Below are 14,581 nucleotides of genomic sequence, written 5' to 3'. Positions count from 1 at the left end.
GTCCGTAGTCTTCAATCTGGTCATCTGTTGGTTCTAGGATGCCATACTTTCTTTTAATAACATGATGTAAATCATCGCAGATATGCATCTTGAATTCTCTCCATAAAAATTCTGGTTCAACTGGATTGCCATCCGACAGAATCATCTTAAAGAGGTTTCTCATCTGGCTTCCTGTCTGAACAGTTTCCCTCAGGAAATTTAAAAATTCACCGTCACTCTCTAATAAACCAAGCTCAACGTAGGCTTTTTTATAGGTTGGATGTAGCACGCCATTCACAGTCCTCAGATGCTCGAACGACCTAGCGCCCGCCACAACAGTCAATAGCAATCTCAAGTAGAACAATTCACCAGCATTCAGAGAGACAAAGTACATCCTAGCTATCACAAACTGTTTTTTCCTGACTTCTCATTTAGATATATCTTTTTTCCACACCATATGCTGCAGAAAATCTTGATACGTGTATGCAGGGGCATCAGGATTCTCATCATAGTACTCAAAGTATGCCATCAGTTTAGATTTATAATTCTCAGCTATCTGTGTCACTCCTTCGGTCGATGCTTCGGATTCATATACAATTCTCTGCATACCTTTAAGGTGTATTGCCAACCTTTCCATGTGGGGAATTTCCTTGTGCATACGGTACCCAAACAGATGTCAAACAGCTTCTGGGGGACCTATGTACCTTGCGTCAATGTATATTTGTATCTCATCAGCCGATCCAACTACAAATGTTATTTTGTCATACCCCTTGTATATATACTTGTTGATGTACATGACCGCCCTTATCCCAGCTCATACCTCGACGTTTATATGGCAATTAAACATCCGCAGCAAATGCGGGTTGTAAGGTACAATGTCAATGTTGGTTGCCTTATGCCCACCGTGAACATCCACCTCCACGCCATTATTCCTTCGACGATAAACCGAATACCCACCTCCGTCCAAGCAAGTTGTATCGTTATAGCTCTTTGGATAATGTTTGGTGCAGTTTTCTTTTTTCATGCAAGGAGAATCTTTATTCCTGTCACCACAGGGTCCGTGGACCATGCATTTTCTAACCGTATCAAACAGGACCGGGTCACTCTGCTCGTCGGGAAATTCGGCTGACACGTATCTATCTACCTGGTCAACTGTATCTGCGACTTCTCAAGATATATAAGTGCATGCATATGAGGCGATCCACGCTTCTGAAACTCAATGGTATACACGTACCCGACCACATCCCCAAACACCTTCTTTTCAACTATCTCATCCATCAACGCTTTTCTTTTCATCTCAAATACTCGCGCAACTAAATCTGGACGGTCAGTTGCAGTTTGATGAGGATAAAGTGCTTCTTGTACCTCTGTCCAGTTTGGATTCTCCATCATGGTAAGAAAGATATCCGGATGATGATTATAGCACGTTATTACCATGGAGTCCTGATAGATTTCATGCATCTGCCTTGGTCCTCCGGCATGCGTAGACGGAAAAACACACGGTGTACCCCCCTGATCCGGTGATATCCCATTCTCCTTCATCTTGATTATCGAACTGTAATTATCCGTACGCAGCTTATCCTGATTGAACCTTATCCATCCTAAACGGTTCTGTTCGGTCGAAGCCCAAGCATCCACCACGAATTCCTGGAAAAGTTTACACCCCCTAAGAATAGTTGAGTATTCCAGCACACGAGGAAATATATAATAAATATAAAAATCCATCACGGTTAGACTACTATTTCCAAAATCTTTAATGCTTTCCTCCCAGAGTCTTAATTCGCAGCTCCAACCCATCTCACCATAAGGAAATGAAAGAATTAGTATAATTACATATCATCATCGTTTTCTTGGGAGTCCTTCTTTTTTGAACCCACGTGTATATTCACAGCTTCATCTTCCATACCCAACTGCATAAGAAATTAATCGTCGGAACAAATAATGTAGGATCAGATTCTCGCAACAATTGTGTCTCAGCGAAATTATCAATGGAATTGCACAATAGCGTCGCAGAACAGTTTCAGAAAACAACGTCAGCAAATATCATGGGAAAGATGTGATAGTCTTGCGAAAATAAGAAAGCTTGCGAAGTCAACATTTGTAAGGTTGCGAGAATGTCGCAAACCATATCCGAAAATAAAGGATAGATTAGCTGTCATCCATTATGTATTTTCCTTATAAATAGTCATTCGAATTGTAAAGGAGAGAGATATCTTTTTTTGAGTGAGAGATAAGTAAATAGGAGAGAGAAAGTTGAGAGCAGAGATCATTCTTGGTTTCTTTATTTTCCTTGTAAGCGTATTCAGAAATTAATCAATAAAATTAATATTGTAAACCTAAAAATAGGCTGATCAACGATAAAATCATACGAGGGGTGTATTGTAGGATTTCCTGCAACTACATAATGGCGCTAGAAACAGGGACGATTGAAGATTGAAGATTGAAGACTATTCTAGAAAAAATCGAAGATTAACATTGAGATTTGTGAGAATTTAAAGCAGTTGATTAAGAATTTTTCATAATTTCTTGAAACACTGTTAGCATTGAAGAAATGGCTAGAATAAGAAATACATCCGAACAACCAACTACTATTAGAAGAAGCAAAAGAATTGCTGGAAGAGAAAGAAGTGAAGTGGGAGAATCTACTAGAAGGATAAATAATAGAGAAAATATAATTCAATCACCAATTCAACAAACACTAGTTCAAGAGAGGAACACAGATTATGACAGAGTGAGCGTACACACTTGGCGATCAAATTCAGCAGAAGAAATAAAAGAAGAGCAAAAAAATAGAAATTACAGACAGGAAGAGAGAAATCAAGAAGCAGATGAAATAATAATTCATGGAGGTGAAAAAATTGGAGCGTTAGAAACATTTAGACGAAGAATACATGAGGAAAGAAGAGCTGAGGCGGAAGAGCGTGCAAATTTAACAAGACAAATTCACGAATTAAGAATGGAGAATATCAGATTGCAGAATAGAAGGTCGAGAAGTATTACAAAATCATATTCCAGATCAACTAGAAGAGAAATGAGGCAAAATTCACCTACAATCGATGTTGGAAACAATATTCAGGAAGAAATGTCAAATCCTAATGAAGAATATCGCGAAAATAGAGAAAGAATTGATGATCGTTACATTCCACAAAATGAAACTTTTAATGATAGGCAAATTAGAGGAAATCAAGAGAACAGGCAAATTCAGAGGCAAAGTAACCAAGATGGCGAAGGAAATCAAGAGGAGGGAAGAAGAATTTTACACGTGAGAGAAAATCAAAGAAATCAACAGACAATTGAAGAAGAAATTGAAAGACATAATGCTGAACAAACACGTTTAATCTGCGAACGTGAAAAGTTGAGAGCGGAAATGGAAAAGCAAGAGCTTCAGGAGACAATTCGCCAAAACAATCATGACAACCGAGAAACAAGGCGTATACAAAACTAGAATAATGATAATCTCAATGAGGAGTATGATAGAGTGAAGAGAATGGCTGAAAGGCAGCGAATTGAGTTGATAAGAAATGAACAAAATTATGGAGGGGAAAATGAACGACATCATCACTTGCGAATTCAAGATAGGGATGAGGAAGAGAATCGCAGAAGAAGACGAGATGAGGATAATGAAGAAGAGATACAAAATTTCGCAAGAGAAGATAAACGTGAACGCAGAAGAAGAGAAGCAAAATTAAAGAGACCAATGGGTCAAGATTCAGGAGTAAATCAACAAATCTTGAAAGAATTAGAAGAAATGAGAGGAATGCTAAATAACATAGGAGAAGTAGGTAGAAGACAATTGGATGAAGCAATAGAAGAAGCTGCGAAAAATCCATTTACCAGAGAAGTACAATTAGGAGGAATACCACCGAAATGCAATTTGCCCGCAATAACCAGCATTTTCGATGGAACAACTTGTGCAATTCAACACATTAAAGCTTATGTGAGGTGCATGTTACAATGGGAAAATCATGATGCGGTATTGTGCAAATATTTCGCTTCCAGCTTAACAGGAGAGGCGTTAAAATGGTTTGAAGGTATACCAAAGAACACAATAACCTCCTTCAATCATTTGCAGACCACATTCTTGGGAGCATATATAAGTAATAATTCCTCACGACCTGGTATACAAGATGTGTTTGGATTAAAACAAAGGATTGGTGAAAGCTTGAAACACTTGACTAAAAGATGGAGAACCATGTGTAGCGAAATGGCTGGCCGTGTAGATGAGAGATATCTCATATTATCATTTATCAATGCTATGTTTGCAACAAACCTGTTGTATGTCCAAATTTTCAGAGTCAAGAATACAATTACAATGACTGAATTGCGAGAACTTCAAGAAGAATACATTGCTTTGGAGGAAAGACAAAATGAAATGGAATTATATCCAGTTGCGAATACCATCTCACAAGAAGCGAATGCAAGCTTATTACCCAAGCTAATAAATACAGTGGCGAATACTTCGCAAGTACAACAAGAAAAGGTGACAGGTAACAATCAGCAGAAGTTGGTAGCTATGGGAAGTCGAGATAAAGAAGAGATGAAAGAGAAAGAAATTTCTACATTCATGGAGGAAATAACAAGATTCAAAGACTCGATCAACTGCAAGAAACTTATGGAGGTCAAAGACCAAACTTTAATAGAGGACAAGGAGGTCATAAGGTAGTATGGGAAGAAATCAAGATGCCACCTCTAAATGCAAGTGTGGAGAAGATATGGGAAGATATAATCTTGATGGAAAATATACCAACACCGTTGAACATGGGAACGAAAGCACCTCCAAATCACATAAGTCATGAATTTTGTTCTTATCATCATTTTCATGGGCATACCACAAACGATTGCAGAAATATAAAGAGGATTATTTTGAGAATGATAGATCAAGGGAAATTAAACGACTTTCTGGTAGGGCATCCACAACCTCAACCATTACCACCACCACCAGAACATCACAAAGTGAATACAATGAAAAAGAAAGAAACATTCTTCATAGAAGTGGGTGCAAAAGCAAAAAATCTATTCTGACACTCTATTGTACATTCATACAAGATAATTGAAGACTTTCATGATAATGTTTTAAGTCGAGTGTTCGCAAGAGATAATAATGGAAAAGAAATTATGAATATTGCGAAAATTTCGCAACTAGAGGAATGGCAGAAACAGATAATTTCCTTTACCGCAGAAGAAGTTCCCGAAGGAGAAGAGATGCATGACAATCCATTGGTAATAAAATTAGAGATTAATTCAAAACCAAAAGAAGATGAGGATGATGAAACTGAAGATTCATGGGCAATCAATAGAATCCTAGTCGATACAGGAAGCTCTGTGAACATCTTATTTTATCATACTTATAAAACCATGGGTGGAAGAGATGATGATCTTATACCATCAACATATAAGATATATGGTTTTAATGGTACTGCAAAAAAGCCTAATGGGGAGGTTAATATGCAAATTCCATTGAAGGGAATATCTTCAGAAATCTCATTATGTGTTGTTGATGTAAAATCACCATATAATGCATTAATTGGTCGACCTTGGCTACATGGGATTCTGGGTGTAGCTTCAACTTTCCATCAATGCATCAAATTCCCTCACCCCAATGGTGTAGGAATCATAAAGGGAGATTGGGTTGAAGGAAAGAAATGTTACGAAACTGAGATAGAATCTTGTGAAGGAAGAGCAAATAAGAAGCAAAACTGGCAACATAAAGTCAAGGATGTACAAAAAAGTGAGAAGTTGATGGTGGATACAATCGAAAAGAAAGGAGAAGAAATGTTACAAAATCAATGCTAGCTCAGGGTAAAAAGGATGAACATACCATCACCAAGGAAGCAGTAGCAGAAAATCATAAAGAAGCAGAGGAGGGCAAAAGTAATAAAAGCAAGAAATGTATGAATGATTAAGTTGTTGCGATAATCTCGCAATAAGTAAAATTCTCAAAAATACATTTGATTGAACAACAAAATTGAGATTGCGAAATTCAGATACAATGTTATGAATTGCGAGACTCTCGCAGAGATAATGAATTTTACAGAAAATAATCAAAAAAGAATGACAAAAGAGAAAGAGGCGAACCTTTATGGCGTACACCCTAGTTCGCGAATAAAATTTCGCAAGAGGAAAATGTAAGACCTAAAGTACGTCATATTAGGGGGTACCTGTTGCATGACTCATGGAAAGGCTACACCGCCACCGGGACCTGAGTCATGGAGATTTGGGGTCAATAAAGCCCATCCGGGAGAGGCACCTTGGATTCTCAACTTAAGCATATGACTTAGGTTGGGCGACTAAGGTAATAAGAACTCTCCGAAGGAGTGCAGATCTGATCAAGGCGCTGAGGTACACGGTTGAGTCAAGAGTTCCGAGGGCATTTGAAGCGTCTTTGCCATTCTTGACAAGTCTTGGCTTATAATGCACTCGGCCCGAAGAAAACCCCACTTAGGGTGCAGTCTCGTAACCATAAGCCCTATAGGTAAAAGGGATAAGAGGCTGCGAAAATAACTGGTTGTTGTTAAGACTGGATGGGAGGAGCTAACCTTGTATGGTAGAAGTACGCCTCCTTGAAGGGGAAACCAGGGGGAAGATAAGGGCGGCACCCTCCATTACGGAGTTGATAAGTGTCTTAAGACGCAAATGTCATGAGGATTATTATTTGCAAGGATAATTAAGGCTTGTCATATTTGTGCAACATTCCTGAAGAGGCAATAATACAAAAGAAAAAGTTAATATGAGATCAATGGGTTTTCGCATGAAAGTGCGAAGACGTCCTGCGATTTCATCGCAAGACGGCAATGTCATGGGGCTTTATTTTCGCAAGAATATTTAGGCATGTCATATTGTCGCAATATTCCTGAAGAGGCCATAATACAGAAGAAAAAGTTAAGGCAAGATCAATGGGTTATTGCATGAAAGTGCAAGGACGTCCTGCGATTTTGTCGCAATGACAAGAGGTGGCATAATAAGACCTTTAATTAAGAAGGCAAAATAAGACCACACAGGAATGAGATTTTGAAAATAAACAAAATTCACTTCGCAAGAACTTGCGAAATTGTACAATAAGAAAAAGTTTATGAATTCTCATTTGGATTCAAATAACAGAGGCAAGTATGGGAATGTATGAAATTAGAAAATGTTATTTGTCTCCATATAAGAGATTTACTCAAAAAATTCAAGAATTAATGATTATATTGATTAACTGTATTGCAAAGAAGAATTGTTTTAATTTACGCAGGCCAAAATGAAAGAAACACAAATATACAGAAAGAAGAAATAAATATACAAGTGCTACAAAGAATCAAAGAAGAAATAAAGACTATTTCTTGGTTAATCCTTCATTATCTTCATCAGACTTATTTCCTTCGTCATCTGCGTCAGAATCCTCATCACCATCAGAACTTCCATCACTATCAGATTCTTCATCGTCAGCATCACTATCAGAGATAATCAAATTGGGAGTATTCTGTGGGATTTCCTCTAAAAGACAAGGGTAATCAGAATGTGGGATATTATGATCATCACAAACCATCTGGATGGTTTGATTGCGAAAATGCTTAGCATCATTCTTAAAATTTTCAATGGTGATTTTGATTTGATCCTTCAATCTAGAATACTTGTCGTTGCGAGAAGAAAGATTCTTTGCGAGTTCCTCCTTTTCATCTTCAAGTTCTTCAATCTTTTCACGATATTGATAGACACATTTTTGTGTCTAATTTGTCCTCAATGTCCGTATTGTTGGCACTCGATTTTGTACTAATTTTGTTATTTTATGTATTTGTAGGTATTTTTTGGAAATAAATATTTTAAGAAAATTCGGCTCGAAAAGTTGATTTTGGCACCCGGAGGACAAGTGTTATTCGGACTCTCGCTTTTGGATAAGGGGCGACCACTGGATAAGGGGCGACCTTCTTTCAAAATTCAAAATTTGTTTTGACGGGAAAATTCTTTCCTTTACTGGCAGATTTTCAATTCGACATTTGAAGGTGTTTTAACGAGATTAAAGAGCTGAGACTTAATGGGTATATGTGATATGAGTATATGAAGATATTATGGTGGTTGGGATCGATCAAATTTGTCCAGAAAATCAATTCCCAATCAAAACAGAGAAAAGAATATCGTCTCATTTTTGGAAAGAAAATCACGTAAAAGATGTTGCATGTTTGTGTAGTTAAGCCCAGATATTCTCCTAGGATGCGTATCAATCAGTTTATGAATATTTCCAAGAAAATTAACGTACACAGAGGAAGAAATAAGAAATTATTCTCAAAAATATTTTTCTTCATTGTGAAGATTTTTGAGGAGTTATGGAGAGATTCAATGAGGCTTAGGTGTATAAATAGGTTGCTACTATCACAGGGAAGGGCTGTCGAGAGTTGGGAGTCGAAAGGAGGGCCAGAGGAGCAGAAATCAGAGTTTTCAGAACTCTGTTGCTGCTGCTGCTGCTGCCCGTGAAGAACAAGGAATCGGCCACGGTTCCTTCATCCATTTGCAACTGTTTCTTCAACTGCTCTGCAACGTTTATCTTCATCGCAACAGTTTCTTCATCATATTTTGCAACAGAGAAGTAAACCACAGCATTTAATTTTCCGTCACCATTTGTTTCTCTGTAACAGTCCAACATCGTCTTCGCAACAGGAACTGCTGTTGCGATTTCTCTGTTGCATTGTTTACTCAATTGTAATCAACTTTGGAGCAATAATAAAACATTTTGAGATTATGATTAATATGAGGAGCTAAACCCAACATTGGGACGACGGAGGGAGTCTATTTTCGTCATTGTGGTAAATTTAATTTATTCTTTTGATGACTTTTGCACTGATTAAAAATTGAAAAATGATTTTAATTAATTAGTTATCATTTTATTTGATGCGGCATGCTTGCTTAAATGTTTGATGTCCCATGCTTACGATTTATAACTAATATTCTGAGAATCTATTTTGGCAAAATAAGAGTTCATATATTTGTTTTGAGCAGTAATTGTTAAGAATAAATAAAATATACCACATGCATGAAGAATTGGCCAAGTCCTTAGTCCCAATACCTCTCGAACATCTTGTGACAAATTTGTACATATATTTCGTTTTAAAATCTATTCAAGTCCGAGCAACGAACTTTTACTTACCTCTTGAAAAATACTATAACAAAATGGCGCCGCCGACGGGGACTTGTATATAGATTGATTTATTTTTTTTAGGTTTATTATTATTTTTTTTTAGATTGTTTGTTCCCTTTTACGTTTCTTTTTGTCTTTATTTTGCAGGTTCAAAGTGAAAACTAAGGACTTGGAGAGGAAAAATCTAAAGCGAAAAGCGAAAAGAGAAAAAAAAAAGACAATTTTAGGATTTAATTTTTAATTTTTTTTTTTAGAGTGTGTGAGGAAAACTGTAATTTTTTTTCTTTATTTATTATTTGGACTTTGGACTGGACTCTTGGACTTTGTTATTATTTTTTTTTAACCCTACGGAAGGGTATTATTATTAAAAAAAAAAAATTATATAAACTGTGTGCAGGGAAGGACGACGATTACTATATCGTCTCGCCCCTCGGGTTCGTACACGGCATAGGAGTCGTGGCCCGAGTCGACGACAACGGTTCATCGCCCGTCTGGTACGGGAGGTAAGTCCAATCGAAACACCCGCGAATCTTCTGCAAGCGGGTTACTGTCTGCCTTAAGGTGATAATGTTTGAGGACGAACCGGACTGTCTTTATTTTCCTAGTAAAGGGCAAGGCCTGGCCTAAACAAGATAAGGGTTCGGATTTCATCACCGTTCCCTTCTTGCCCGCCTTAGGAAAACGAAACCTAACGCGAACCCAAGCTTAAAATTTGGAATAGAACGAGACCGATAGGGTAACGAGCTTAATAGGAAACTCGTTCGAAAATATTGGTTGCTCTTTAAGCACACTCCAAAGTTCATGATGGTTTCTGTGGGTTGAATGCGTGACTGCGCCGCCTTGTGATAGCGGTGAGGCCTTGGGTATCAAAGCTCCACTGAGCTTCCCTCGCCTCAATTCAACTTACTTTGACTCGGATTGATTCCAGAGGGGTTTGCTCAAATTGCAACGAATTCCCTTTCGAAAGATAGAAGCTGGTCTAGAAACAATCTAAGTGGAGCCATCATGATTTTTGTTTGCTAGAAATCTTTAGGTTTGCTTTGGTGGAGTCGAGTCGGCCTTGTTTGTGATTGTATAGAATCCCTGTAGTTTATATTTCTTCGGTGATGAATCCTTTGAGGAGACGCCACCTGCGATGACGTTGCGAGAATATATGTCTAGAAATTCTCGTTATCAAGAGACGTCTTCGGAAATGACTCTTGGTGAATAATGCGTGGGCAGCGATATATGGATACTCCAACTTTTATGGAGGAATCACCTCTAACGATCTATGAGAAATATTATAAACATAGACCATGTAGTTTGGAACAAAGATTGAGAATTCTTGAATTTCAAAAATTGTATCATGATGATGAGGATAGTGATGATGAAGAATCTGAAATATGTGGGAATAGTGATCAGGAATTTGTTACCCCAGTTGAGCCTTATAATGATTATATTATTTCTGATTCAGATCCTAATAATTTTAAAAATTATTCACCTATTCAAAAGGACGAGGATTTGACTAGAGATACCCCCGTTTCAGACGATGTAGTATGTCCTGTTTACGAAACCGATGATGGTTTAGAGGAACAGTTTTATCTTGAGATCGAGTCAAACGATTTAGAAACAATAGTCTTAGATGAATCGTAGAGATTAGCGAGGATGAACCTGACTTAGAAAAATCAATTGCCGACCTAGAAATTAGGGAGGTTATGACTAGTCTATCTAGAGACGCCGAAACTCTAAGTTTGGGGGTGAGTATCATTCTCCATGTGCTTTAACTCTTAGTAAGGTCCCTCACTTGGGACTTGACATCAATGCCTCACCATCTTACAAGATTATCTTCAATCGTTTTCCAGAACCTAATGATATCCAACAACGAGTCTCAAATGTTAGAAACCCATCCTCTGATTGATGTGGTTAACCCATGCAATAATACCAAGATTGATTTTGTTTTCCCACCAAATAGTTTTCTTCCAATTGTGGGAACGTATAGATTTCAAATGTGTCACTTATTAAGTTCTGAGACTAAGCCTAAGTACTTTAGGTTAATGGAATCGACACATTTTCCTAAGAATGACCACTACTCTCACTGTGGTCAACTATGTAAGTCATATCTGATTGACTTAGAGGATCCGCAATTATTTAGGTTATTACTTCGTGATTCTAAGTTCGTATTTGAGTTTTTACAGACTCTAAGACCTAGTGATTCGGATCCCATCTATGAAGAAACGCAGCCAATGAAAATATTCTATCAAGATCCTTTCATAGAACCTGAACCTGAACCACAATGGGACATAGGTATCTTCATCAGGAAACTAGATAAGGGTATGCAGTACATGTTCACTTTCTTGGGTTATTGTAGTTTCCTTTGGTCAGCTCTATTTAGTTTTGAAGACCCACAGTTATTTCGACTGTTACTTTATGGTTCGAGTTGACTAATCCTTTCCTAAGTCTGGCTGAAGACTTTAAACTTAGCACTTCTTGGGAGGTAACCCAATCTCACGCAACACGGTAATATCCTTCCTTAACTCTTTTACTTCAAATAGTAACCGTTTCTCCTTGTTCATGTTTTTAATTTTATCTTTAGAACATTGAGGACAATGTTAGATTTAAGTTTGGGGGTATTGGGAGAAACTTTTTAGTTGCGCAATAAATAAACTCCAGAGCCTAGAAATTTATGCGTATTTAGGATAGCACTAACCAATCTAAGTGGATGGAAACATTTTTGTTTTAGGAGTTGAGGAACCAATCTGACTAGATGGAAACATCTATAGAGTCTATTCATAAAAGCACAGAGCTCAGGTGTTAGAAATAACATGATAGTTTCGCCATATCTTGTCGAGTCCTTTTCACTTTCTATTTTTAGTTTTCTTTTATTTCAAGTGATTTGGTGGGGCACACGATTCAAGTTGTTACCTTTGCTAGGGTGAAATAGAGTGACTGAGTTACCTTTTCAAAAAAAAAAAAAAAAAAAAAAAGACCGGACCAGTTAGACCAATCGGAATAAGTATTAACACTTGGATAGCAATATGCGTGTGTTCTCCCTGTTTCCGTCGCCTAAGCAAGCGTGGAATGCAGGACCCGTGGGAACTATCGTGTAATCTGCTGACAAGAAGCATGCGCTTGGATCCAAAAGATCTATTCATGCCGTTAAGTTAAAAAAAAAATGATTATTGTTATGTGTAGTCAACTGCTGGTTCCCTTGTATTTGCCAGTTTGTTGATCTAGATTTAAGTTATTGACCACTGGTTCCCTTGTATATGCCAGTGTGTTAATATTAGTCAGACCGGTATCTCAGTCATTTAGGTTAGGTTCATCTTGGCAGAGGCCTTCAGACAGATATGGGAAACACCGTTCGCTTTTCAACCATCTACATTTTTCTTTTTCCATCTTCTTAATCTTTTCATGTGATTAGTCTGACTCCGAGTGTGATGTCCATCGTGAAACTATCTTAGTAGAGCTCTGTCACTTATATGAATTTTAGTATGCTTGAGTGCAAACTCGTATACAGCAATTGGAATTTCGCGTCAGGGTACTTCCTCCTGTAATTAATAAGTATGCCAACCAAGGAGGTTCTTTAGTGCTTTCCAAATTTTTCGTAGATAGCTAGGGTCTGGAGTATTGGTTTTTGTGGGTACACCTCTGATAAACCCACCCGAGATTAACTCGGTCACTTTTCAAGAATAAATTTTGCTCGAGGACTAGCAAATAATAAGTTTGGGGGTATTTGATAGACACATTTTTGTGTCTAATTTGTCCTCAATGTCCGTATTGTTGGCACTCGATTTTGTACTAATTTTGTTATTTTATGTATTTGTAGGTATTTTTTGGAAATAAATATTTTAAGAAAATTCGGCTCGAAAAGTTGATTTTGGCACCCGGAGGACAAGTGTTATTCGGACTCTCGCTTTTGGATAAGGGGCGACCACTGGATAAGGGGCGACCTTCTTTCAAAATTCAAAATTTGTTTTGGCGGGAAAATTCTTTCCTTTACTGGCAGATTTTCAATTCGACATTTGAAGGTGTTTTAACGAGATTAAAGAGCTGAGACTTAATGGGTATATGTGATATGAGTATATGAAGATATTATGGTGGTTGGGATCGATCAAATTTGTCCAGAAAATCAATTCCCAATCAAAACAGAGAAAAGAATATCGTCTCATTTTTGGAAAGAAAATCACGTAAAAGATGTTGCATGTTTGTGTAGTTAAGCCCAGATATTCTCCTAGGATGCGTATCAATCAGTTTATGAAGATTTCCAAGACAATTAACGTACACAGAGGAAGAAATAAGAAATTATTCTCAAAAATATTTTTCTTCATTGTGAAGATTTTTGAGGAGTTATGGCGAGATTCAATGAGGCTTAGGTGTATAAATAGGTTGCTACTATCACAGGGAAGGGCTGTCGAGAGTTGGGAGTCGAAAGGAGGGCCAGAGGAGCAGAAATCAGAGTTTTCAGAACTCTGTTGCTGCTGCTGCTGCTGCCCGTGAAGAACAAGGAATCGGCCACGGTTCCTTCATCCATTTGCAACTGTTTCTTCAACTGCTCTGCAACGTTTATCTTCATCGCAACAGTTTCTTCATCATATTTTGCAACAGAGAAGTAAACCACAGCATTTAATTTTCCGTCACCATTTGTTTCTCTGTAACAGTCCAACATCGTCTTCGCAACAGGAACTGCTGTTGCGATTTCTCTGTTGCATTGTTTACTCAATTGTAATCAACTTTGGAGCAATAATAAAACATTTTGAGATTATGATTAATATGAGGAGCTAAACCCAACATTGGGACGACGGAGGGAGTCTATTTTCGTCATTGTGGTAAATTTAATTTATTCTTTTTATGACTTTTGCACTGATTAAAAATTGAAAAATGATTTTAATTAATTAGTTATCATTTTATTTGATGCGGCATGCTTGCTTAAATGTTTGATGTCCCATGCTTACGATTTATAACTAATATTCTGAGAATCTATTTTGGCAAAATAAGAGTTCATATATTTATGTTTTGAGCAGTAATTGTTAAGAATAAATAAAATATACCACATGCATGAAGAATTGGCCAAGTCCTTAGTCCCAATACCTCTCGAACATCTTGTGACAAATTTGTACATATATTTTCGTTTTAAAATCTATTCAAGTCCGAGCAACGAACTTTTACTTACCTCTTGAAAAATACTATAACAGATATCTATTTTCAGAATCTACGAACAAAAGACAACCAATTATTAACTTGATGAAAATCTATAAGAAGCAAAAGATTAGTAAAGAAGAGCAATTAGCAACCTTCTCTATCAGAAATCATGTCTCTAATCAAGGTTGTATGTTCAACTTGGAGACTAACATTACGCCTAAATCTTTTCTAGCATCATCTAAAATTTTCGCAGCCTAGACAAATTCTTCCTCACTACTTATGAGAAGACGAGAACGAATTTGATTTTCCCTTTCGCAGAGTTCAATATTCTTGCGGTTAGATTCATCTCGCTCAAGTTGAACTTCAAGGAGAGCC

At 37.3% G+C, this 14,581-nt stretch overlaps 1 protein-coding gene across 1 annotated transcript; it reads right to left on the bottom strand.

Annotated features, from left to right (window-relative positions):
• Window positions 1-406: 406 nt before the first annotated feature.
• On the bottom strand, window positions 407-1,368 carry LOC113355827. The gene is made up of 3 exons (XM_026598782.1): window positions 1,124-1,368; window positions 800-1,022; window positions 407-628 (listed from the first exon to the last, which is right to left on the bottom strand). The coding sequence occupies exons 1-3, from the start codon at window positions 1,366-1,368 to the stop codon at window positions 407-409; spliced, it is 690 nt and encodes a 229-aa protein (XP_026454567.1).
• Between the last annotated feature and the right edge of the window lie 13,213 nt (window positions 1,369-14,581).

Source organism: Papaver somniferum, chromosome 1 (assembly GCF_003573695.1).
Source record: "Papaver somniferum cultivar HN1 chromosome 1, ASM357369v1, whole genome shotgun sequence".
In the NCBI taxonomy this organism is placed as follows: Eukaryota; Viridiplantae; Streptophyta; class Magnoliopsida; order Ranunculales; family Papaveraceae; genus Papaver; species Papaver somniferum.
The sequence above is the reverse complement of the archived record's forward strand: the minus strand, read 5'-3'. Positions and strand labels throughout refer to the sequence as shown.

Bases quoted from the DNA above. Each gene is read 5' to 3' on its own strand.
- LOC113355827 (XM_026598782.1), bottom strand. From the start codon at position 1,368: ATGGAGAATCCAAACTGGACAGAGGTACAAGAAGCACTTTATCCTCAT. The intron at 1,023-1,123 runs GTAGATAGATAC...CTGTGGTGACAG, and splicing joins TCGCAGATACAGTTGACCAG to GAATAAAGATTCTCCTTGCA. The intron at 629-799 runs GTATGAGCTGGG...CGTATGCACAAG, and splicing joins ATTGCCATATAAACGTCGAG to GAAATTCCCCACATGGAAAG.